The 27,748-nt window shown below is 42.8% G+C and overlaps 1 protein-coding gene across 13 annotated transcripts in view; it reads right to left on the reverse strand.

Moving 5' to 3' along the window:
- Positions 1-7,525: 7,525 nt before the first annotated feature.
- BMPR1B (bone morphogenetic protein receptor type 1B) overlaps positions 7,526-27,748 on the reverse strand; it is a 473,407-nt gene continuing 453,184 nt past the window's right edge. For all 13 annotated transcript variants that reach the window (XM_056567256.1, XM_056567261.1, XM_056567325.1 and 10 more), the window contains 4 exons: positions 18,907-19,204; positions 9,273-9,448; positions 8,833-8,963; positions 7,526-7,974 (listed from right to left, as the gene is read on the reverse strand). In XM_056567256.1, coding sequence (XP_056423231.1) covers positions 7,849-7,974; positions 8,833-8,963; positions 9,273-9,448; positions 18,907-19,204 — 731 coding nt within the window. In that variant the 3' untranslated portion in view covers positions 7,526-7,848. The remainder of the gene's footprint in view (positions 7,975-8,832; positions 8,964-9,272; positions 9,449-18,906; positions 19,205-27,748) is intronic.

The following is a 27,748-nucleotide window of genomic DNA, read 5'->3' on the forward strand; positions in this document are numbered from 1 at the left end:
CCTCTTTGATGTTCACTAGAGATGAGCAAATTTTTAGAAAAATTCAATTCAGCTGATTTGCCGAATTTTCCGAAAAAAATTGGCGGCCCCATGCAGCAACCTCTCCCTATTTCAACCTGCAAACACTGCCATTTCCCAGGGTTTTTAGGGTTCTGTGTGGGGCCGCCCTTTTTAAGACTAGTAACACTTTCTTCGAAAAGGTGGAAAGGAACAACGTATTGTCCATGGTAGCAGGTGGGAGTAAAAACGTCCCCTGTAAGGCCCTACTCTTGCCCTAAAAAGAGCAGCCCCACACAGTAAACCCTCCCTGTTTCCACCTAAAAACCCTGGGAAATGGCAGTGTTTGTAGGGGGAAATAGGGAAAGGTTCCTCTGTGGGGCGAGTAACACTTGCCAAAAAGGAATTAATGCAAAAGTAAGGGGTTACAGGGGAAGTTTTTACCCCCACTGGTTACTCTGGACCATACATTGTTCCCTTCCACCTTTTAGAGGTCTTTGCACACATCAATAATTGGTGGTGTAGGTGGCACGTAGTGTTTTTTGCACACCTTTCCTTTTGTTTGACTTCAAAAAATGTTTGGGTACATATATTTTATTCCAAGAAAAGTTAAGTTTTAGCTAATGCATATCCTCAATACTTACTTGTCTGATGCGGAGGAATGATTGTAACTGGGGAGCAGCACCTTAAATATGTTTTGCACTATCCATATTTGTGAAGTGTAGGTGTAGCACCATGGTCAATTTACTCTGATGCATCAGACATTGGTGGGTGGAAATCCTGGCTGATCCATGCCTGATTCATCTTCACAAAGGTCAGTCTCTCCATGCTGGCAGTGGAAGGTGAGCGTAGAGGGCCCCCTGAATCAGACCTGTGAGAGGATGGACGATGGCGCAGATAGGCATCGGCCACCTGACAATGTAGGATGTCTCTGTAGTGGGTCAGTTTATCCTCCCTCTCAGTGGGTGTAAAAAAGGCCCACATTTTGTGCCGGTAGCGAGTGTCCAATAAGGTGGAGAGACAGAAGTCATCCCGCTGCTGAATGGTGACAATTCGGCGGTCACTACGCAAGCAAGTGAGCATGCATCGTGCCATTTGTGCAATTGACTCGGAGGGACTCCCTGCCTCCATCTCCATTGCATACTGCCACGGTGTGTCTGGGTCCTCTGTCTTGCCTTCCTCATAACCCTCTAGCTGCTCCTGCTCCTCTCCTGTCAGATGACTATAAAAACCATCCATCTTGTGAAACCTAAACTGTGCTCCAATGTGCCCCTACCCCTTCTCCTCCAGTTAAGCCCCAACAGGGCTCATGTGGCCATGAGATGTAGGTGCCACGTCTCTAGTGCCCTGACCAGCCATCGTTTCCAACACGTGTTGTAGTAAATGAAGCAGTGGAATGACGTCGTTCATCCTGTAATCCTGGCAACTGACTAATAAGGGGGCTTCCTCAAAGGACCTGAGCAAATGGCAGGTGTCACGTATGAGCTGCCACTGATTGACATTGAAGTTACACAGAGAAGTCTGCTTGGATCATCAAGAAATCGGTGATGGCTTTTCTCTGTTCATATTGCCGGTCCAACATATGGAGGGTGGAATTTCTGCAAATTCTGAATGTTTGCAAATCAGACTATGTTGGGGGATGCCGTTCTGATGCTGCAGCTCAAGGAGGGTGTGCTTTGCAGTGTACTAGTAGCTGAAGTGCATGCAATGTTCTGTTCCTATTGTTAGGATATCTTGCAGATGGGGGAACACTTCAGGAACCGCTTGACAACCAGATTGAACACATGTGCCATTCAGGGCACATGTCTCAGGCTTCCCTGTTGCAGCGCAGATAAGATGTTCTTCCCGTTGTCGGTCACCATGGTTCCCATTTCCAGTTTTTGTGGAGTAAGCCATGATTCGATTTCTCGATGAATGATTTTAAGCAGTTCCTCCCCGTGTGACTCCATTCGCCAAGGCAAACCATGTGAAGAGCAGTGTGACTCCGCCGTGCCCTGCACACATGGTATGCTGGAGGGGCACTGAGACTTGTCCTTGCAGTGGAGGCAGAGGACACAGTGGAGGATGAGGATGCGGAGTTGCATACTGTCACAGGACCAACAGCCTGAGAGTGTGGAGGTGGAAGCGGTGTGACCTGTCCAAGTTGCTGTTGTGGCTGTGTAGGAACAATATTTACCCAGTGGGCCTTAAAAGACATGTATTGTCCCTGACCGTAGTTACAGCTCCACACGTCGGTGCTGCCATGCACTTTGGTACACACCGACAGGCTCAAGGACTGGCATACCTTCTGTTCCACAAAATTGAACCTCTGTCCCACTACCTCTCAGGAAGGTAGGCTGCTGCGAAGCAGGTGGTCTACCCTGGTCATGTTTAGCTCCAGACTTTCTACTTCTGCCACCATGCTGACTGCCAACCATGCTACCACCTTGCTTGCTAAGCTGCGGCCTCACAGGCAACTTACAACCCTCTTCTACTGACAATAATGAAGCCCCTTCTGCACCTGGCTCCCAAGTGCAATCGGCTTCATAATCATCGATTTGTGTCTGCACGTCACTGATGTCCTCCTCAGGTTCCTCAACAGTGTCTGCTTCAGGAGCCTGAATGCGGGCAACACCACCTCCCACGCCACTGTCCTTATTACTACTTGCCCACCTAGCGGAGGAAGTGGCGGATGTCTCTTCCACTTCTTGGTTAGGCTGTAGCTGCTGACTGTCCTCTAGATCATCCTCACTAAATAGTGGAGCTGAACCCACAGCATAAGATACTTCTGTGGAGGAGGGAACAGCATAAGACAGAGGCAATGGGAGGACAGGGACTGCTCCTGGGCCATGCCAACTGAGGGTTGTGTATGAGGAACCCACCGCCTGTTGACTGGGGGTGTCAGATGTCACTTGCGATGAAGTGGATGACCGTGTTAACCAATCAATTACAGCAGATGGGTTGCTGGTCAAGACACGAGGACTAGCTGATGCCGGGAGCATAGACATCTTGCTGCGACTCCTGCTGCTACTTCTCTGTTCACGTTGTGGCACTTCTCTGCCTGACATACTTAGTGCGTATATGAGGGGAGGACAATGCGCTCCAGTACGCTTAAAACAGTATTTGTCTACAACATTAGCAGACGTGTACTTTTGCCTGGCCTTTCACATTATCTAGGCCCTTAAGACTTTAACAGGAACAAAATTGTACACCACTTAGATGTATGTATGTGGTATGCACTTATGAGGGGAGGACAATGCGCTCCAGTATGCTTAAAACTGTTTTTGTCTACAACACCAGCAGGGGTGTACTTTTGCCTGGCCTTTCACAGTATCTAGGCCCTTAAGACTTTAACAGGAACAAAATGGTAGACCACTTAGATGTACGCACAGGTTACACTTAGTGGACAATATACTTTTAGTACTCTGCTCACCTTAACTGGCTGGCTACTATTAGCTTTTCAGTTGTTGTACACTCCAGTGCTGCAGCACACAGTCACTGTGTACTACACCCAAAATTGCACTTTCTCTCTCAGTCTTACTCCCTTCTCTATCAGTGATTCTAGGCTGGATTTGGGCTTGAGGTGAATTGCTGCTGTAGAAAAGCTTTTCTGTGCAACACTCACTGCTCTTTGTCCCTCTCTCTCTCTCTGCAATAGAACGCTGATGTGACTGAGAGGTGAATCGCTGCTGTAAAAATGCTTTTCTGTGCAACACACACTGCTGTCTGTCCCTATCTATCTCTGCAATAAAAGGCTGAAGTGACTGGCCACAAGTGTGGCTGCCAATTATATAGGGCTGTGACATCACAGGGGTGGCTGGCTGCTGATAGGCTGCATGCTGAAAGGGATTCAGGGGCATCCCGCCGACCCTTGTTCCCGCCTTCCCAGGATTCCTTGCCCCATGTCCTCACATGTTGATCCGCCATTTTAGATGCCCGGCACCTGGAGCCTGCACCGCACTAAATGGAGTTTAATGAATCGATTCATCGCGGCAATATTCGCATTCCTTATGAATCAAATTTTTCCTGAAATTCCTATCGAATTTGGATTCATCAGATTCGGTTCACCCATCCCATAATGTACACATTGGCCAATACTAAGCAACTCATGAATATCAGCCACATTATTCACTGTCATAATGTACCAGTTCCAGTGTAATGACAGTACAGGTATGTCTTCTGAACGTACTAGTAACTTAAAACCATTCTGCAGAATATGTATCTGCTAATTTATCCCATGACTTTCATTGTAGCAAGTAGCATGCAAACAGCCATAAACAGCTCTTACTTTTACCTTGCTGCACAGAACTGGGAGAGAGGGGGCATCAATTTAAAAACCACTTAGTATGGCTATTGCAGGTACAAATTGGCATGTCGGCAATGTGAACTTCAAAGAGGCTGTGGTGCTTGTAGAAGTGTCTCAGTCACCTTTCAAAGAGCTGATTGGTGTAGGTGCTAGGGATTGTTCCCCTCTGTTTTATAGGTCATCAGTCTCAGGCTGTTATTACACATAATAGTTTTTTGGAAAACTGTCACTGCAGTTTCTGAGCCATAACAAGAAGTGGATTCAAAAGGAATTGATAATATAAGGGAAGGGCTTAATAAAAATGGGGTAGTCCAGGAAACTGAACTTTTTTAGAGACTTTTCCCCTGTACAGAGGATATGGAATAAGTGTCCAGCGATCAGACGGGGCCATGGCTACTACCTTCCTTGATGGACGCAAGTAACTATCCATTCAGCCAATAACCAGGTAAGCCAGGACATCGCTGCACCAGTGATTGGCTGAGCGGACCTTCACTTGTGTCCATCCAGGAAGGTAGGGGCCAGAGCACAATGAGGACGTGTAAGTAGTTGGGCCCCATATAAGAGATCGTGGGGAATCCGAGCAGTCGGCCTCTCCGTGATCATGACACATCCCCGGGCCTGTGTCTAAAAAGTTGAGTTCCCTGGACTACTCCTTTAAATAAGCATTAAACTGGGACAAGGTTCTTCTGTGTTTCATCATTTTTATGGTTTTCCAAGTTTCTATTAACTTGCTCTATCTACCATATTACACAAATAGCTGATCGCTTAACATAATAAGCAATAAACATATTCCCTTTCTAAAATTAAATTGCATTCATCTGTAAGAATAATGCAAAAACTGTGAAGTAAGAGTAGTCATTGGAAACCTATAATGAATCCACATTAGATACTGTATGTGTGTATGTACAGCACATAAACCTTGCGGGTCATGGAGTGACGATATGCTTTTATTGGTTTTAACTGGAACCCTGGAGGCTAAAAGCATCATTTAAAGTCCAGAATTGATTGCCTGGCTTCTCAAACTTTACTACTATTGTCATTTACAACCACAGTAGTTATCCCGGATGATTTAGAGCTTCGTTCCAGGTAACCCTTTCTCTTCACTTTAATGGATCTCAATGACTTTTCTGACAGAAGCAATGATCTTCATGATCTATCGGATAGGAGCTTACATCAAAATGCTCATTATTTTTAATATTAGCCAGCGTGGGTATTGGCATGTGCACTGAGATTCGTAGTTATAAATGTATTTCAGCTCCTAGGCTAGTTGTGTGCAGGAAGAAAGTCATATAATAAGCTGTGTAACTTTGCACAAGGCATAAAGCAAGTGCAGTCCCATCAGCTATGATCATTGTGCATGGTTCTCTTTATGCAGATGAATAGACAGGGGACCACAAGTATCTCCAGGAGGTTGTGTATATTCTTTTGAATGTGTAGTCTAGTGCATTATCCTCATCTAATTGACAGGAAAACTATGTATAACAATTGAAAAGATACTGATTAGTAGTCAAATATTATTCTGAGAGTAGTACATATTTATATGACAGTACCCAATACACTATAAATGTTAAGGTGGCAATGATTATTCATGCTTGTAGAAATGTCAAGGGGTATTACCATCTTGACATTCATGGCATATCCACATAATATGCCATAACTATCTGAAAGATATCCTGTACTATATCCAGGCAACACAGTGTGTGGAACTGCTATATCCAGGCAGCACAGCATGAGGGCTAAAAGTTTGGGATACTATATCCAGGCAGCACAGTGTGTGGACCTACTATATCCAGGCAGCACAGTGTGTGGAGCAACTATATCCAGGCAGCACAGTGTGTGGAACTACTATATCCAGGCACCACAGTGTGTGGAACTACTATATCCAGGCACCACAGTGTGTGGACCTACTATATCCAGGCAGCACAGTGTTTGGAACTACTATATCCACAGCACAGTGTGTGGAACTACTATATCCAGGCAGCACAGTGTTTGGAACTACTATATCCACAGCACAGTGTGTGGAACTACTATATCCAGGCAGCACAGTGTGTGGAGCAACTATATCCAGGCAGCACAGTGTGTGGAACTACTATATCCAGGCAGCACAGTGTGTGGAGCAACTATATCCAGGCAGCACAGTGTTTGGAACTACTATATCCACAGCACAGTGTGTGGAACTACTATATCCAGGCAGCACAGTGTGTGGACCTACTATATCCAGGCAGCACAGTGTTTGGAACTACTATATCCAGGCAGCACTGTGTGTGGAGCCACTATATCCAGGCAGCACAGTGTGTGGAACTACTATATCCAGGCACCACAGTGTGTGGAACTACTATATCCAGGCAGCACTGTGTGTGGAACTACTATATCCAGGCACCACAGTGTGTGGAACTACTATATCCAGGCAGCACTGTGTATGGAGCCACTATATCCAGGCAGCACAGTTTGTGGAACTACTATATCCACAGCACAGTGTGTGGAGCCACTATATCCAGGCAGCACAGTGTTTGGAACTACTATATCCACAGCACAGTGTGTGGAACTACTATATCCAGGCAGCACAGTGTTTGGAACTACTATATCCACAGCACAGTGTGTGGAACTACTATATCCAGGCAGCACAGTGTGTGGACCTACTATATCCAGGCAGCACAGTGTTTGGAACTACTATATCCAGGCAGCACTGTGTGTGGAGCCACTATATCCAGGCAGCACAGTGTGTGGAACTACTATATCCAGGCACCACAGTGTGTGGAACTACTATATCCAGGCAGCACTGTGTGTGGAACTACTATATCCAGGCACCACAGTGTGTGGAACTACTATATCCAGGCAGCACTGTGTATGGAGCCACTATATCCAGGCAGCACAGTTTGTGGAACTACTATATCCAGGCAGCACTGTGTGTGGAGCCACTATATCCAGGCAGCACAGTGTGTGGAACTACTATATCCAGGCAGCACAGTGTGTGGAACTACTATATCCAGGCCGCACAGTGTGTGGAGCCACTATATCCAGGCAGCACAGTGTGTGGAACTCTTATGTCCTGACAGTAGAGTGCATGGTACTATTACATCCTGGCAGCACAGTGTTTGGCACCATTATATCCTGGCAGCATATACAGTATGAAGCACTTTAGTATTGACCCTCTATCTCCAGTCCAGGCCCCCAGTGTGCCCCCCCCCCTCCCCAAATATTGAAGCTGGAGACGCCATTGCATTAGACTTTCACATTCCAAAATTCAGTTTACATCAGTTTTTATTACCAGAAGATTAAAGAAATCTGTCTTTTGTTTCAAACATTAAAAATGTATTTGCTTTCACGGAAAGCAACATGCTAATTCTTTCAACATCGACACCATGTTCACTGTGTACACCATCCTTAGTCATGGAAACCTACAGATTGTCCAGATTGTCACTGTTGAGTCCCCACTGGTCACGATGTGGTGTTTGAGGTAAACACAGATGTTCAATGTACATAAATGCATTTTCTTTTAAGGGTTTTCAGTCACAGAAAATAAAGTCCACTTTCTTGAGTATTCTCCAAAGTAGTCATGTACCAAGTCAAAGCTTGATGTCTTGAGACTCTGACATTTTGGCTAGGGTCTTCTTTACTCGTAGAGCTGTGAGGCGGGAAGCTGGGTTGTGGGCCCAACACTCTGTCATCAGTTTTCCCATCTGTCTCAGACACTGCAAGCAGAAAAAAAGGCTCAGTAAGGTGAGATAATTTTCTAACGATGATCTAGACATCAGAATCAATCTTTATGGAAAGCGACATTCATTCAGCTTACTTTCATTCGTTCAGGACCTTTGGTCCTCTAAGGCATCAGGGCCCAGATACAACTATTTCTGCTGTACCCCCATAGCTAAGTCCCTGATATGAGTTCATCTTGTTTAACATATGCCCTTTTTGATGTGCTTATGAAAGTAATATTCCCAGGAATATTAGGGAGAAAAGTTCTTTCTAGTCAGATTTCTAAAATGCAATAAAATGTTCTTTACTGATAGAACCAACCATAAATAGCCCCTGTTCCTTAATCTGTATTCTACATCATTTTGAACACAGGCAGGAGAGAGGAGTATTGGCGGAACAGCCCCACCATTGCTTAAAACATTTGGGCACATCAGAATACCCCTTTAAGTTAAAAGGGGAACTCCGGTACTCCAACTCCGGTTCTCTATCGGAGGAGGCATGTCAACTTTAAAAGGCTTCATAATGTGTCAGGTTTCTAAGATACATTGGGATTTGGAGAATTGGACAAGGAATAGCAAACAAAAAAAAAACTACTGCCTCTATTGTTTCTATGAAAACATCTACAGAATCTTTATGCAATGCTTTGATAAACACTGTCTAAGATATCTAAATTCCCAGGTTAGCCAAAACATTCATCATTCTGAAGTTTGCACAACTAAGTCATTTATAGGAGCACTGGAATAATCCTTATTTATTGGAGAAATATATTAATAACATGGTATGGGAAAATGTAGAATGTATAATATAACTAAACAAATCACATCAAATTTAAGTTTCATATCCCCCTCCCCTACCTCATCACTGCTCCATCTGTTCGGAAATGAGGGTCGCAACCTCCGGATACAGACAATTTCCCTCATGTCTTCATAAGACGGGTCGGTTGGTACAACATCATGATAGGGCAGCTGGTATTCCTCTAATATGCCTTTAAAAAAAAAAAAAAAAAAAAGAAGACTTTATGAAATTGTATTTTGTTTTGCTTCTTGGCTTATTTTTACAAGGATTCAAGCTGAGAGAAGAACTTGTATTATGCCATAAGGAAAATACAGTGCTTATGTGTCCTTGCCAAATGCTCATTACAGAGTTTTCTTCCTACGGACACAAATCATTGGTTATAGATGTGCAAGCTCACAGTTATCAGAAATGGAGCATCAATGAGTTCAGTAAAGCTAAATTACTTACTGCGTTCATATGTATAAAAGATTAGGTGAGATAATAATATTGATTCGGTTACCTCCAGATATGCATCTTCTTGCAACTTCCCAGAGGATGAGTCCAAAGCTGTACATGTCTGCCATTATATATGACTGGAAGTGGTTCCTGTTTAAGCTCTCATCAAGAACCTCAGGGGGCATATAGCGCTTGGTGCCAACTCTAGTATTTGGGGGTATGTCAACTTCATTGGTATCACTGAAATGTATAATAAAGAAATGAATGAAGTTGAAGAAAACAGACTGCAATGCACAATGTCTATGGTTCTATATACACAAAGAACGCCCTGTGCTTATCTGATTGAGCATTGTCTCAGTAAACAGCTTTTCAGGGTTGCTGAAAGTCTAAGAATAGGCCATTGATATTGTTATCTCAAAAAAAAAAATCCAAAAATGTTGCAGGAGGTGCTCCGTATAATACTGCAGATATCTGACATTCCCTGCAGCTCTGCAAGTTTATACGTTCAAGTAATTGCAAGGGAATGGGAAAATAAAAAGATGTCAGGGTATTGATATTTACTCATTTCACTCATTTATTCTTTAGAAATATATAGTACACAGATTTTTCTGCCAATGCAGAAAGGTAAACATGCTCATACAGTGTCACACTGGCCCATGATAGTACCAGAGAATGCTCTTGTGGTTCCATATAACAAGGTGCAGTTCTAGTGGCAGCTACCCACATTTGGAGACAATTATGCACATTTGGGTTGGTCTATAGTGAACATAGTGGCTCAGTGGTTAGCATTGCTGCCTGGCAGATCGTACCATCGGCAATATATGCAAATAGTTTGCATGTTCTTTCCATGTTGACATTCTGAAAATATCAGCTGTAATTTGGAGGAAAACCCAAAAGCAAATGTTTAATTCCCCCACAGAACCGTCACAAGGACACATTAAAGGGGTACAAACTGTTCCGAACGCTAGAGCATGGCCCGTGAGCTGGCGCCGGGAGCTTGTGACGTCATAGCCCTTCCCCCTCATGACGTCACGCCCTGCCCCCTCAATGTAAGCCTATGGGAGGGGGCGTGACAGTCGTCACCCCCCTCCCATAGACTTGATTTGAGGGGTGGGGTGTTTTGTCATGAGGGGGCAGGGCTATGATGTCAAAAGCTCTCGGCACCTGCTTCAGCATTCGGAACAGTTTGTTCCAAATGCTGAGCAGCGGAGTACCCCTTTAAGTATTACACGGTTCTTATTTTGTTTAATTGGCTTTTAAAAAATGCATGGACATACTGGGTCCCCCACAGTGAAATACACTCTTCGTAGCCACTCAGGCCAATATCTTGGCATCCTAAACTGGAAATATGAGGTCTCACAGCTAAATATGCACATCAAAGCAAAAATCATGAGAAGGGAAAAACTGCCTGTAGAGGTCAGAGACAGGATTGTGTAGAGGCACACATCTCTCCAAAAATTCTGCTGAAGGGGATGTTTGGGACATCTAGGACTATTCCTAGAGCTGGCCAACCCACAAAATAAGTAATAAGAGGAGAAGGGCCTTGGCAAGAGAGGTGACCAAGAACATGATGGTCCCTCTGGCTCAACTTCAAAAATCCTGTGTGTGGATGCAAGAAACTTCCACAAGGTCAACCATCAATGCAGCACTTCATTAATCTGAGCTTTATGGCAGTTTGGCCAGAATGAAGCCTCTTCTCAGTAAAGGAAACATGAAAGTCCACCTGGATGTTTACAAAGAAGCACCTTAAGGACTCTTACAATGTAAGAAACAAGACTCTTGGTCTGATAAAACTAAGATTGGACTGAATGCAGCAAAGTTCATAGATATTCCTAATGAAAACCTGAGTGTTGTGGGTCTCAAAGATGGGGGAATGTTTACTAATAAGATAATGACCCTAAGCAGACAACACAGGAAAGGCTTAGGGACAACTCTGTAAAATGTCCTTGAGTGGTCCAGCCAGAGCCCTGAGATAAACCCAATGGAATATCACTGGAGAGACCTGAAAATGGCTGCCCACCGACTGACTCCATTCAACCTGACAGAGCTTGAGAGGATCTGCAGAGAATAATGGCAGAAAATCCCCAAATCCTGGTGTGTAAACCTTATCATATCCAAGAAGATTGGAAACTGTAATCACTGTCAGAGGTGCTTCAAAATAAGTATTTTTTTTTCTAAAAACGTAATTTTGTTCATTTTAAATATATATATATATATATATATATATATACTCTCACATATATTTATTAAAATACTGCATATAATACACAATACTTGAAAAAGTTTTTTCTAATCCTGTATGAAAGTACATAACTTTGAAACCCATTTCCACTTATTTTTAGCTGTCCGTCTGCAATAAATGTCTGAACATTATAAAGTGCCTTGAAGCCCTATGGCTGGAGCTATATTATGCCGTGGGTATTATATTCATCCTGGATGTTTAGGCTGAAGTGTGGGTGTATGCAATCAGTCTAAACAGAAATCAATTACTGTCAGAATCATAGTTACATTGGTGTGCTAGTGCCGGAACGTGAGGAATAACAATAGTTCTTCTCTTGTTCCAGTGTGAACCAGGAGCACAGTGGGGAGACTTCCTTTCCCCAGGCTAGATTTAAGTATTCAAATGTGCAGCCAAAATTAGACATAGTGCTCAGTGGGTATCAGCTCTGTTTCTGACATAGCATTAGCATCTGACTATACCCCAACGACAGTTACAACAATAAAATCTTTACAGAACGCAGGAACAGATTTCTTCTCCCGAAGTCTAAAGTATACTTTGATGTAAAAGAAAGGACCCTGCCTCGATACCTCTGTATTAGCCGTTAACAAGAGCTTTTGTCTACGTTGCTTAGTGGGAATTTTGGTTTGATGCACAATTGGATTGTGTAAATAAAACACAAGCCATTTGCTTCTATTGTCTTTTTTATGCTAGCTTTTTTCTTAATGTCAGAGCTGTTTAAAGTGCGAAAATGTCTCCTAATACCTATTTCATTAAATTAGATTTTAATGGGATGGAATCACTCGAGGAAGGGGTGGGAAAAAGAAGCATAAATTAGTGTTTGTATTCCTAAATTAAAAGGCATGTAGTTTATAAGCAATTTTCCGAGAAAGTACCAACTGATGTGGATGTGGAATAATAAAATTAATCTTTAATGAAGAAATTGTAAAGAAAATGAAGGCACATTTCCAGAGCAGTAATATGATGGCAGAATTACCCTCCATTGTTTGCTGTGTGGCTTGGAATTGTGTAAATGACTGTCAATTTCATACGAATATTCTATACAGGGATTCTAGATGAACGCAGGTTTAGCAATGTGCAATTGTTGGAGAGACCAGTTTTGAGAACCATGCTCTGTATAAAACTACTCTATATGTCACCAGCTATCTGCTCCACCATTTAGATACTGGGTTCTGCAGAAGTCTAAAGCAGAAACTCAATAAATATATATTTAACCCTTTAGTGCTCACACATCCAGATATGTCACTCCAATCCTCCCTTCTGGCTTTATCTATAGGATTGCAAAAATGGTGTACCCCATTTATCTACATCATCGCTGCAGCCAATCACTGACCTCAATGGTCTCATGCTGTACACCGATCCAGTAGGGACAACCCTTTAAGGCATAAAGGCAGTGATTCCCAACTGGGGTTCCTTGGGGTTCAGTTGAGAACTGCCGGGGGATCCGCAGGCTCAAGCAGTCAATTTTTTTATTTTTTTATTTTTAAATCTCCCGCCTCGGCCTATGTGCCTGTGAATCACGGCGGCGCAGGGGGGGAAGGGAAGCCTGCGTGTGCATTGCGTGTACGTGCACACTGCGCACACAGCGCCCCCCACTCCCCTGCGGTGCCGTGAGTGAGTCACAGGCGCAGGCCAGGAAGGGGATGAATGCAATGGGGGGTAGTACGCAGATTGTTCCCGGCCCCCCGGAGGACTGTTCCCAGCCCCCAGGAGGACTGTTCCCTGCCCCCCGGTTTCTACCCCGCCCATCGATTCTTTCCAGCCCCCCCGGCAGAAGGATGGTTCAGCTCCACTTAATTAAGGTAGTGCACCCTGTCTCCTCCCCCTTTGTCACCCCTCTGTTACCCCCCTTTCACCCTTGTCCACTTTCCTGTCATCCATGTCCACCTTGTCCACCCCTGTCACCCATGTTCACCCCCCTCTGACCACCACCCCAGTCTACCCCCGATTACCAATGTCCAACCCCCACTATTCACTCCTCTGTCCCTTTGTCACCCCTGTCCACCACTCTTTCACCCCCTACGCCCCCCTGTCACCCATGTACACCCATCTATCACCCATGTAAATCCCTCTGTCACCCATGTACACTCCCTTACACCCCTCTGTCACCCGTGTACAATCCTCTATACCCCTCTGTCACCCATGTACACTCCTCTACACCCCTCTGTCACCCATGTACACTCCTCTACACCCCTCTGTCACCCATGTACACTCCTCTACACCCCTGTCACCCATGTACACTCCTCTCCATACCTGTCACCCATGTACACTCCTTTACACCCTTCTGTCACCCATGTACACTCATCTACACACCTGTCACCCATGTACACCATTAAACACCCCTCTGTTACCCCTTTACACCTGTATGCCCCTTTATTCTTCCTCCCTTCTAAAAAGGGAATCTAGAGGCTGATGCTGGAAAAGTGCAGAGCCTAATAGGTTTGTTTTTCAAGCTTAACAGTGAAGAATTGTGGCTGGAAGAAATTGTTATGACGGCGCAGACCAGATGGAAAAGAGAGAAAGAGAGAGGAACTATGCTGGTTTTAGAAGACATCAAATGTGAGTAACTGTATAAAGCAGCACTGTAATCTACACTACATACCCACCACTGATGAATTGATATTGTACATAGCGACTGTTTCCTTCTTGTTTTGCTCGTCAATGTCGGTAGGGGTTCCCCGCAAAAAAAATTGTTCCCCGAGCCAAAAAAGGTCTGTAAACACTGCTTTAAGGTAAAGGAAAACTGTCATCCCGTTCACCCACATAGTGTGGGTGAACAGGAGACCGATGCGGGGTTACTGACTTAAATACATACCTTCAGTCCGGTGCCCAGTCCCTCTGAAGATCCTCTTCTATCTTCGCTGAATTGCGTGCTGGAGGCGGGGCCGCCGACTGAATTTGAATTTTCATGGTCACGTGAGCTCTCAGTAGGCACAAGCACTCACGTTACCAGTGATAATGAATATTCATATTCAGCCGGCAGGCTCACCTCCTGTGCGCAAATCAGCGAAGATAGAAGAGGACCTTCAGAGGGACCAGGCATCGGACTGAAGGTATTTATATTAGTCAGAGACCCACATCGGTCTCCTGTTCACCCACCCTATAACCAATTGTATTGGGTTTAGTGTGGGTGAACAAGATCACTGTTTTCCTTTAACCCCTTAAGGACAATCATAATCCTTTCAAATCTGCACCTAAAAATACATATGATGGCTTATTTTTGTGCCACCAATTCTACTTTGTAATGACATCAGTCATTTTACCCAAAAATCTATGGCGAAACAAAAAAAAAAATCTATTTCTACATCCGTTTCTGCACAGTACATTTTTCGGTAAAAATGACACCTTATCATTATTCTGTAGGTCCATATGGTTAAAATGATACCCTACTTATATAGGTTTGATGTTGTCGTACTTCTGGAAAAAATCATAACTACATGCAGGAAATGTAATACATTTAAAATTGTCATCTTTTGACCCCCTATAACTTTTTTATTTTTCTGCATACAGGGTGGTGTGAGGACTCATTTTTTGCATCTTGATCTGAAGTTTTTATCGGTACCATTTTTGTTTTGATCGGACTTTTTGATCGCTTTTTATAAATTTTTTATGTTATAAAAAGTGACCAAAAGTATGCTATTTTGAACTTTGGAACTTTTTTGCGCGTACGCCATTGACCGTGCGATTTAATTAACAATATATTTTTATAGTTCGGACATTTATGCATGCAGCAAAACCAATATGTATTTTTGTTTTTATTTAAACTGTTCTTTTTTTTTTTTATGGGAATAGGGGGGCGATTCAGGAATTTTATTAGGGAAGGGGTCAAACCATCTTTATTAACCTTTTTTTTCACCTTTTTTTTTTTGCATTGTTATAGCCCCCATAGGGGACTATAACATACAGTACATTGATTCAATACACTCATCAATGCCACTGCATTGCATTGTATTGATCAGTGTATCAGCGGTCGATTGCTCAAGCCTGGATTTCAGGCTTGGAGCAATAAATAGCCGATCGGACGCACAGAAGGCAGGTAAGGCACCCTCCTGATGTGTCCTAGCTGATCGGGACATCGCATTTTCACCCTGATGGTCCCGATCAGCCGACTGAGCTGCCAGGAAGCTTTCACTTTCACTTGAGACGCGGTGATCAACTTTGATCGCCACTTCGAAAGAGTTAATGCTGGACATCTACCTGAACGGTGATGTCAGGCATTAGCCATAGGTCCTGGCTGCTGATAGCAGCCGGGACCATGTGGGTATGATGCGAGCCCCTTTGGATAGGGGATAAGTTATAGATGGCAGGGGGTCCGACTGCTGGGGTCCCCGCAATCTCCTGAACCAGGCCCTGGCAGTCTGCTGGATGGGGGTTTGCAGACCACCGCATGGGGCAGCACCGACACACCCCCTCCATATATCCCATAGAGATACATGGAGGGGGCATGTTGGCCGCAGCTTCCTGCGGGTCTGAACGGCCGCTTCCGACAGATTGCCGGGGCCCCGTTTAGGAGATCGCGTGGGGTCCCATTGGTTGGACCACCCCACGATCTATAACTTATCCCCTATCCTTTGGTTAGGGGATAAGTTATTTTTCAATGCAATACCAAAAATTTCCTGCTGCCACTAGGGGTGCCCACTGCATACTGAGTTCAACAACAGTTGTATGAATTCTATGTAGTAAACTTCCACCATTGGCAGATTAAAGCAGGTATAATTCTATTACTGGATGGTTCTTTGAAGGAAAGCATATGATTTGTTTTGAAAAAAAATACGTAGCAATTCTGGGCCAATATAAATGTGAGGATTTCTTTTAGCAGACACAACCCCTCTTTCTGGTGTTTTTGCCACCAAAGGAAGCTGCTGCTGCCAGCCAGGCATTTCACCTGCAGACCCTATACATGGGAAATGTAGCATTACATGGTGGCAATTTAGATAATTGTCAAATATATCATTTATTACACTACTATACATTCTGAGTCATAATAGGGGGTTTCAAGCAGGGGAGCTTCCTTTATGATATCCATAAGCTCTAATGGGGCATTTGGATAGGGGTATTATCCATAAGACAACAAATTTAAATAGAATCAAATTATAGGTCCAGTTTCCTATATAAGGCACCGCTATTAAAACTTTTACATCTTCAACAAAAAAATAAAATAAAACTTTATTATTTAGTATTATTTGGCTAGCTACTATTATTTAGTAATATTTGGCTAGCTTTAATGCGTCTAAAATGTCCCCTACTTCCCTTTTATCTCTCCTGACTTCCTTTTCTTCATACCACACATCTGGTATGACCATTGGAGTTATAGACAAAAACAGTAAGACATTTTTAAAGGGGTTATCTACATAAATGCTATATAAATTCAATAGAAATAATGCTTATTTGCTGAGATAACTGGTGTCAGTGATGGCACCCCGCAGTTTTTCTAAACTGGTTTCGGAGTCCACTTCCAACAGCAATGCTTAGGAGGACACACGTTCTGAGTATCCTCTTCTCCCAGCTCTGAAGTAATACATAGATTTCTTCAATTAGCCACAAGGAAATATTAAGGCTCAATGTACATGAAGAGCAGGAGAATGAAGATGTATGGCTCATGGGTGTCCTCCCCGGGATTTCTAGTGAAAGTGGACCCACAATTTGGACACTTTAGGAAAACTAGAGGGCCCTACTATTGACATTATTATAAGTTATGTCAGAAAATAAACATTATTTTAGTGTATTGATATAGAAAAGCAGCAGTATGCATTTTCAACCACTGCTCCATTTATTGTCTATAGGGGATTAGTTACAAAACCCCCTTTTTTTATCAACTGGTGCCAGAAAGTTACTTGTATAAACAAAAATCTTAATCCTCCCAGTACTTATTAGCTGCTGAATACTACAGAGGAAATTCTTTTCTTTTTGGAACACAGAGCTCTCTGCTGACATCATGACCACAGTGCTCTCTGCTGACATATCTGTCCATTTTAAGAACTGTCCAGAATAGGAGAAAATCCCCATAGCAAACATATGCCGCTCGGAACAGTTCCTAAAATAGACAGATGTCAGCAGAGAGCCCTGTGGTCATGATGTCAGCAGAGAGCTCTGTGTTCCAAAAAGAAAATAATTTCCTATGTAATATTCAGCAGCTGATAAGTACTGAAAGGGTTAAGATTTTTTTAATAGAAGTCATTTACAGGTCTGTTTACCTCTCTGGCACCAGTTGAGTACCCCTTTAAGTTTACATGTTCTTTTATTTTAAATATACACTTTTTTCCCCAGAATAACCTCTTTAAAGAAGATCATTCAGGAAGATGCTTTCTTTTTCATTTTACATACACTGGACCAATAAAATAAATGACCTGCAAGGGTGGACATTAAATTTAAAGGCAAGCTGTCATCTATTTCATGCTGCCTGAACCACAAGTCATTGGGGTCGTCTCCTGCCCGAAAAGCCTTGATTAATAGATCTTTCCCTATATTCCACAATGATGAGTTCTATCAAGTCTTGTGGGGCAGGAGGATCTGCCAAAGACCACCCCCAATGACTTGTGGTTTAAGCAGCTTAAAAGTGATGACAGGTTTCCTAGAAGTGTTAACAACTCCCCCCCCCCTAATAAAAAAAAATGTGATACTAACCCATGACCATAATTCTTGACCACCATGGATAATGGTTATTAATATTAACCTCTTCATCACTCTGGATCACCAGAATTATTGTTTATTAACCAGGGATATTGTCATCACCTGACCCAGTTTCTGTAAACACTTATCATGTATTGCACATAGAAAGTTAGAAAAGTGAGTAAAATCAAGCAGAATTTTGCATATGTTCGTGGGTCCTCTTTAAAAGTTCTAAATTGGAAAATTTGATTTCCTGATGCCTCCCACCCATATACAGTAAGGTCGGTTTCCTTGGAAGCCAGGTAACCTTTCAATATATTTTTGGATGTCTGCGCTTTGGATCGTAACTTTCATACAGAAAGGTTATTATTAACTCCATAGTTCACCCTTCTGTACAACGATGAGTTTTAGGCCTCTCTGACCCTGTTATTGATCAGTAAATGCAAACAATATGGCCTGGCCCCTTCAGTATGGATTATTTAAGCAGCTGGGTCATGAATAAATAACTGTACATATGTTGTGTAGACGCTGTTAATTCTGCTGCTGTCTAACTAGATGTCCTCTCCTTGAGAATGCGGGAGTTATAAAGTATTGGCTATTCAGTCATCTAATGTTTAAGTCATCTATACGCAAACGTTCACAATGGCGCACACATTATCTCTATCCTTCCAGTGTTCAAAATCACTGACAAATAGAGGAAAAAAAGAGATCATTTCACTGCCTCCGAGAAATGAAGGAGGAGGAGTACGAGACGACAGAGAACAAGAGGGAGTTCAAAGACATTGGCTATGCTTCAGTGAACCAGCAAATAACATATTATGTACTAACCTAATTCTCTTATATTACTAACCTAATGAATTTTACTGCCAATCCCAGGTCTGCTATACAGCACGTTCCATTTTTCTTCACCAATATGTTCTTGCTTTTAAGGTCCCGGTGGGCTATTGCTGGCTTCCCCTTTGTCCCGAATATCTCAGTATGCAGGTGGCAAAGGCCGCTGACTGATGAGTACGCCAGTTTCAACATAGCTTTTGTATCAAGTGTGGTTGACTTCAGGTAGTCGTAGAGGGAGCCGTTCTCATGGTAATCTGTGATCAGGTACAGTTGTGTCCAGGATCCTGTCCCTTTAATATCGGCAGCGATGAATCCTAAAGGAGAAAGTGGTATCAAAGTACTGTAAGTTCATATTAGAAGGAGGGGCCTGCAAAAATCTTTCTTTTTAAATAATAGATTCAATGCCAACAGACATAATCTTTACCTATAATATTGCTTATTAATGCAAACGCACCGACTTATCTGTATGGAATGAATCTCAACTTTATAGTGGACTCAGGTGTTCTGCCTTAACTAGAACTATCCTGTACCAATACAAGCTAAATATGACTGTAGTGAAATACTGAATTCAGTATTACAGCCAAAGAATATAATCCATTTTTATTGTGTTGTTATAAGTGTGAAACAACACCGCACACTGCTAGAATACCCAGGACATGCATGTGAATTATAAGAAGAGAAATGCTGCCATCTGCTGGAAATATAAGATCATAACATCTATGAACCAACTGTATGCATAGGAACTCTAACCTCTAAAATAAATGAATAAAATGTATAAAAGATCCCATCTACACATTATGGTTTACCCTATAAAGAATCTAATACTTTGTGATCTTCTTGTTCATTCTGCTGCTGTCTTGATGTACAGATGTGTCTACAATATAATATAATATAAATGTAAAATATAATAAAAATACTATTAGTATTATTTTTTTGTTTTATTTATCTAGTGCCAACAAATGCTGCAGAACTTTACAATTAAATATTATGACATGCTAGCAAAATCCATAACTCAACACAACCACTGGGTGGCAGCACACAGACATACACAGCATATACTTTGCAAAGTATTTTGAAATATATTCTTTTAGCCTCTGATCTTGAATTATTCATTACATATGTAAACAGATACAGTCCCTACAGAATTTGTCTAATATGCTGAAACCTTGAATATTTGTATTATGAATAATATGATTTAAAAGCTATTCAACAATTTTCCATTTTTCCTGAAGTCAATGGCCGGCATTTATCATTGCAGTGTAAGTGAAGCATTTATCATTGTAGTGTAAGTGAAGCATTTTTTACACCTTTTTTGTGTGCTGATAATGTGTAGGATCACCAAATTTATGAAATGGTCACAGAACATTTGATACATTTTGTGCAGGTTACATTTTCTGAAATGTCTCTCTTCACATACACCAAAAATCTAAGTTAGGTCTGGGCTGGTGTAGTTTTAGAGACTTTTCACTGGCTTTGCGCCTTTTTTGCGCCTTTTCACAAAAAGGCGCAGTTCATAAAACCCTTCAATATCATGTCTATTGCCAAAATCAGTGGATTGCAACTCAAAATCAGCAGAAATGTGTAAACAAAAAGGAGCAAAAAAGGCGCAAATAAACCCTGCTTGCGCCTTTTTTGCACCTTTTCTAGACACAAAAACAGTCTACAGACAATGATAAATGTCAGCCAATGTCTTTCCCTTCAAAGGAAAACTACCAGAAAGTCCTTGCCTTGCAATGAATTAGGAACACAAAGATAGCGACATTGCATGTATTAAAGATTCAAAAGGGATGATTCACTTTGACAATCTTTATTTGTTTGACTGATGGTATGCATAGAAATGCAACGCCCCCTCCCATAGACATGAATGGAGGGGGCGTGGCGTGATGTCACGTCCCCGTCTCCGAAGCCCGGCGGTTTCCGAGACTGCAGACGCAGCTACGCATAGAATGCGGGCTGCTGCAGGGAGATCGTGGGGCGTCCCAGCGGCGGGCCCCCCGTGATCAGACATCTTATCTTCTATCCTTTTGATAGGGGATAAGATGTTTATGTCCGGAATACCCCTTTAACAAAAGCAGCAGAATTCCATAGTAATGCGCATGGTTTTAGAATAGGATGTCCAACAAGCTCATATACTGTACGTGGAATAGTCACGCGTCCACAAACTTTTGCCCATATAGTCCACCATGTTTATTCACACCATCAACCACCACAATAGCTACGTGGTTATATTACACCTTTCATTTACAAGCTGGTGTGTTTTTTTCTAGTTTGTTAACCCCTTTAGGACCAAGCTCATTTTGGTCTCAATACACAACAGCTAGAGGAAATTGCGGGTGGCACTACTGTAATAAAGACAAGTGAAGTGAAGGTATGGGGCATAATACATGCAATGGAGGAGTCCACATAGAGAAAAAAACGCAACGGGGGTGCAGACCACCGAAAAAAAGGCAGTTTTTTATTCTTTAAATCTTTACTTTTTTTATACACTAGCTTGATGCTTGATGTCTCCTATTTTGTATCTATTGTGGTTTACAGTTACATCTGTAGCTTGCAGGGACCAATGTGCTGGCCAACAATATAATCCCTTCACTATATAAAAAACTGATTCCGGGTTCTGCTTGATTTTGTTGTGGTGAAAGATCACATTAATCTGGTTGGCATTTCTGAGTGTGTGAAACATAAGCTTGTCAAGATGAGCGATTAGCCTGAAAGGCCGGAAGAATAATCCTCACTTTGTCCATATGTCATATCATGCACCACATATGGTTGTGGTCTGTATTAAACTGCCAGGCTGTCCAAATGGCTGTATGATAGTAAAACCCATGAGGTATGGCCAGCATATGAATGGCAAGGAAACCAGTCCAGCATGTGGTAGTATGTGTTAAGCATTACTCACTGGTTCCCTATTAGCAGCGTGTGATCCCTGCTCAGTGGGTACTATCACTATATGTCTATGTCACAGTTACTTGCTGAAGCTCATGTACAGAACACTTCATCATATTAACAAAAGACTAAAACCAAATTAGGAAAAAATGAGAGATAAACTGCGGTAGTCAGGAGAGGAAATACTGTATGTGCTGTGTCTGGCAGCATTGTGACTGGACATGCTACTGATCCGTATAGCACCATATTACACATACAGTTAGGATAAGTGTTATGGGCAATAGGTGTCTACACAATAACTGCAAACACAGCAATGTATGCATCAGCATGTGCATGCTTAAAGGGGTATTCCAGGATTATTTTTTTATTTGACTATGCTACAGGGGCTGTAAAGTTAGTTTAGTTCGTAATATAGTGTCTGTACCTGTGTGTGACGGTTTTCTCACAATTCTTCTGTGATTTTCACGATAGTATTTATTTTTACCAGCATACAAAATGACTTGTCTCAGATTTTTCCCAGGTTGCAATGCGGCCGAGGCCAGACTCACTAGTCAGCTGATGTCTCACAAGTTAAAGAAGGCCGGGATTCGTCAGCGCAATCCATGTGAATAAACTTGCACAAAGCAAGGTGTTTAAAATAAAAGATTCATTTATTTCCAATGCCAGAATATTCTGGCAAAAATCTGAGAAGTCATTTTGTATGCTGGTAAAAATAAATTTACCTTGTGACACATCCTCGTTTGGCAGAAGACCGCTGGAAATCCGGGTGGCTGCACCGTGACATCATCAAGGCTAAAATAGGGGGTTGTGTCTGACACACAACCCCGTAAGGTGAGCAATTCTGCTGTTATTTTAGAAGCACTAACTGTTCCCACCACGAGATATCGCCCCATGAGAATCTCTGCTGTGTTTTTTCAGATTTACTTGCCTACTAGTCAGCTGATGACAGGGAGCCTGTCTGATTCAATGGGTGGAGGGGTCGCTTGGAGGGAGAGAGATCAATCTGCAACTAATGCAACAGCTGTAGGCACCCTGATTGAAGACCACAGGTCTTTTGAATGGATGCAGCTCATTTATGTTTCAATGGGTTGTGTGGCTGATGTGTGGGAGGGAGGAAAATGGAATTATGGGATTTGTAGGCAAAAAAGAAAACTTAAACAGGAAATACCAGTTCACAAAAAGCTAGCCACAGTATTTTGGTAATCTGACAACATAGCCATTTAGCCCCAAGACAAGCGCAGATGCTTCCCAAGCATGTCAATTACTGTCTGCCAGGTACGTACTAAAATCACCTTATTGTGGAGAACCCCTTTAATATTACCAGGTACAACATATAACAAAATTCATGATATGGTGGCACATCAAGTCGCCATGATGTGTGGAGAAAAATCTAACTCAAAATGGAGAGATACGTAGTTAGGTAGATAGATAGATGGGGATTTTCTCCTGCTCCGGACAGTTCCTAAAATGGACAGCAGAGGTCTGCAGAGAGCACTGTGGTTGTGACATAAGAGAAATCCAAAAAGAAAACATTTTCTCTGTAGTATACAGCCCCCAAAAAGTACTGGAAGGATTAAGATTCTTTAATAGAAGTAATTTACAAATCTGTTTCTTTCTGGCACCAATTGATCTAAAAAATAAAAAAAAAGTTTTCCACGGGAGTACCCCTTTAACATTTCTAATATACTGCATAAGAAAATGTTATTTCCTTTTATATAGAAATCATGGCTCAAAAAATCATGGATTTGTCCAAGCTAAAGCTCAGGCATGGAACAAGTCCAGTAAGTGAGGGTGGGCTAGCGCTCCTCTGTCTAATAGGACAGGAAAAAGCATAGATGAGTACAATTAGGCTGGAGAGAGCACAGAGGAGTCCTATCAGACAAAAGTGAGCACAGAGAAGTCCTATCAGACAGAAGAGAGCACAAAGGAGTACTATCAGACAGGAGAGAGCACAGAGGAGTACTATCAGACAGGAGAGAACACAGGGGAGTATTATCAGACAGGAGAGAGCACAGAGGAGTACCATCAGACAGGAAAGAGCACAGAGGAGTCCTATCAGACATGAGAGATCACAGAGGAGTCCTATCAGACAGGAGAGAGCGCAGAGGAGTACTATCAGACAGGAGAGAGCACAGAGGAGTGCTATCAGACAGGTGAGAGCACAGGGGAGTCCTATCAGACAAAAGAGAGCACAAAGGAGTACTATCAGACACGAGAGAGCACAGAGGAGTGCTATCAGACAGGAAAGAGCACAGAGGAGTACTATCAGACAGGAGAGAACACAGAGGAGTACTATCATACAGAAGAGAGCACAGAGGAGTACTATCAGACAGGAAAGAGCACAGAGGAGTCCTATTAGACAGGAGAGAGCACAGAGGAATAATATCAGACAGGAGAAAGCACAGAGGAGTACTATCAGACAGGAGAGAGCACAGAGGAGTACTATCAGACAGGAGAGAGCACAGAGGAGTACTAGCAGACAGGAGAAAACACAGAGGAGTGCTATCATACAGGAAAGAGCACAGAGGAGTCCTATCAGACATGAGAGAGCACAGAGGAGTCCTATCAGACAGGAGAGAGCACAGAGGAGTGCTATCAGACAGGTGAGAGCACAGAGGAGTCCTATCAGACAGAAGAGAGCACAAAGGAGTACTATCAGACATGAGAGAGCACAGAGGAGTGCTATCAGACAGGAAAGAGCACAGAGGAGTACTATCAGACAGGAGAGAGCACAGAGGAGTACTATCAGAAAGGAGAGAGCACAGAGGAGTCCTATCAGACAGGAGAAAGCACAGAGGAGTAATATCAGACAGGAGAAAGCACAAAGGAGTGCTATCAGACAGGAGAGAGCACAGGGGAGTATTATCAGACAGGAGAGAGCACAGAGGAGTACCATCAGACAGGAAAGAGCACAGAGGAGTCCTATCAGACATGAGAGATCACAGAGGAGTCCTATCAGACAGGAGAGAGCGCAGAGGAGTACTATCAGACAGGAGAGAGCACAGAGGAGTGCTATCAGACAGGTGAGAGCACAGGGGAGTCCTATCAGACAAAAGAGAGCACAAAGGAGTACTATCAGACACGAGAGAGCACAGAGGAGTGCTATCAGACAGGAAAGAGCACAGAGGAGTACTATCAGACAGGAGAGAACACAGAGGAGTACTATCAGACAGAAGAGAGCACAGAGGAGTACTATCAGACAGGAAAGAGCACAGAGGAGTCCTATCAGACAGGAGAGAGCACAGAGGAATAATATCAGACAGGAGAAAGCACAGAGGAGTACTATCAGACAGGAGAGAGCACAGAGGAGTACTATCAGACAGGAGAGAGCACAGAGGAGTACTAGCAGACAGGAGAAAACACAGAGGAGTGCTATCATACAGGAAAGAGCACAGAGGAGTCCTATCAGACATGAGAGAGCACAGAGGAGTCCTATCAGACAGGAGAGAGCACAGAGGAGTGCTATCAGACAGGTGAGAGCACAGAGGAGTCCTATCAGACAGAAGTGTGCTCAATAAATATCTTTATATTAATGATGGATGACCATTGAATTCTCCTTCACTGCTGTCCATTGCGCCTATTGAGGATCTTTTTTCCCCTTTCCTGTTCCTGATATCTCTGCAAGCCGGCCAGCCACGCTGATACTGGAGGATCCAGACTGCATTCAGCACACTGCATCATCACTCGAGCTCATCTAGGTGTTGTGCCCATAGCGCAACACCATCTGGTAAGTGGAATACCAACCCCTTCCCTTACCCCAAAGTTTTTGAAGTATTACACTAGGGGCGCGTGTCCTTTTTTCTTTTTGTCTTGCAGACAGAAGAGAGCACAAAGGAGTACTATCAGACATGAGAGAGCACAGAGGAGTGCTATCAGACAGGAAAGAGCACAGAGGAGTACTATCAGACAGGAGAGAGCACAGAGGAGTACTATCAGACAGGAGAGAGCACAGAGGAGTCCTATCAGACAGGAGAAAGCACAGATGAGTAATATCAGACAGGAGAAAGCACAAAGGAGTGCTATCAGACAGGAGAGAGTGCAGAAGAGTAATATCCGACAGGAGAGAACACAGAGGAGTATTATCAGACAGGAGAGAGCACAGAGGAGTGCTATCAGACAGGAGAGAGCACAGAGGGGTACTATCAGACAGGAGAGAGCACTGATGAGTCCTATCAGATAGGAGAGAGCACAGAGGAGTACTATCTGACAGGAGAGAGCACAGAGGAGTCCTATCAGACAGGAGAGAGCACAGAGGAGAGAGCACAAGCGCTGCGGAATCTGTAGGCGCTATATAAATAAATAAAATAAAATAAAGAGGAGTACAATAAGACAGGAGAGAGCTCAGAGGAGTACTATCAGACAGGAGAAAGCACGGTGGAGTACTATCAGACAGGAGAGATCACAAAGGAGTACTATCAGACAGGAGAGAGCACGGAAGAGTGATATCAGACAGGAGAGAGCACAGAGGAGTACTATCAGACAGGAAACAGCACAGAGGAGTCCTACATCACGGCATCTAAAATTAATGTAAATGAAACCCGACAGCTCAGCGGAGCTGATCGGGACTATCGCAACAAAATTGCGATGTCCTGATCAGTTTATCGGACGACGGGAGGGTCCTCACCTGCCTCTCTGTTGTCAGATCAGTGATCTACTGCTCCCTCTACTGCAGCAGGGAGCCGGTTACACTGATCAGTACTTTGCAATGGCATAGCACTGATCAGTATATGCAATCAGAAGATTGCATATTTTAGCCCCCCTATGGGCAAAAAAAGAAAAAGTGTAAAAAAAATGTAATAAAAGTTCATTAACCCCTTCCTTATTAAAAGTTCAAATCACACCCTTTTCCCATTTTTTAAAATAAAATAATGTAATAAAGAATAAAAATTATCATGTGAGGTACTGTCACGTTTGTAAATGTCCGAACTATTAAAATATTAGGTTAGCTAAACCACACGGTCGATGGCGTACATGTAAAAAAATCAAAACAAACATGGTACCTATAAAAACTACAGATGACGGCACAAAAAATGAGCCCTCATACTGCCCCATACACGAAAAAAATAAAGAAGTTATAGGGGTCACAAAATGCCAATTTTAAACATACTAATTTAGGTGCATGTAGTTTATAATTTTATAAATAAAATAAAACCTATATAAATTGGGTATTCTTTTAACCGTATGGACCTACAGAATAAATATATGGTGTAATTTATACCAAATATTGCACTGCGTAGAAATGGGAGCCCCCAAAAGTTACAAAATTGCATTTTTTAAATTTATTTCACCCCACAAAAATTTTTTTGGGGGTATTGCCTTAGATTATATTATAAAATAAGTGATGTCATTGCAAAGTACAATTGGTGATTCACAAAACAAGCCCTTATATGGGTCTGAAGGTGCAAAATTGAAAGCGTTATGATTTTTAGAAAGGAAGGAGGAAAAAGCGAAAATGCAAACACTTAAATTTGCTGAATCCTTAAAGGGGTACTCCAAAGGATAGGGGATAAGATGTCAGATCGCAGGGTCCCGCCGTTGAGGACCCCCGGGATCTCCGCTGCAGCACCCCACACTTTCATTTCTGCACAGAGCAAACTCGCTCTGTGCGTAATGACCGGCGATAAAGGGGCTGGAGCATTGTGACGTCACGGATCCGCCCCCTCGTGACGTCACATCCCGCCCCCTCAATACAAGTCTATGGGAGGGGGTGTGGTGGCCATCTGACATCTTATCCCCTATCCTTTGGATAGGGGATAAGATGCTAGGGGCGGAGTAACCCTTTAAGGTGAAAATAGGCCCTAAGGGGTTAAACTCGATCTGTATAAATTATATAATATAGATATATATATATATATATCTATATAATATAAATTGAATAATACCCAGGAGTCCTATTTCTTTATTCACTTTTACATACATCTTGTGCATTGTAGTAAAAGTGTGGTTTGAATACAAGAGCAGAACACTGCCACCAG

This window comes from Hyla sarda, chromosome 1 (assembly GCF_029499605.1).
Source record: "Hyla sarda isolate aHylSar1 chromosome 1, aHylSar1.hap1, whole genome shotgun sequence".
In the NCBI taxonomy this organism is placed as follows: Eukaryota; Metazoa; Chordata; class Amphibia; order Anura; family Hylidae; genus Hyla; species Hyla sarda.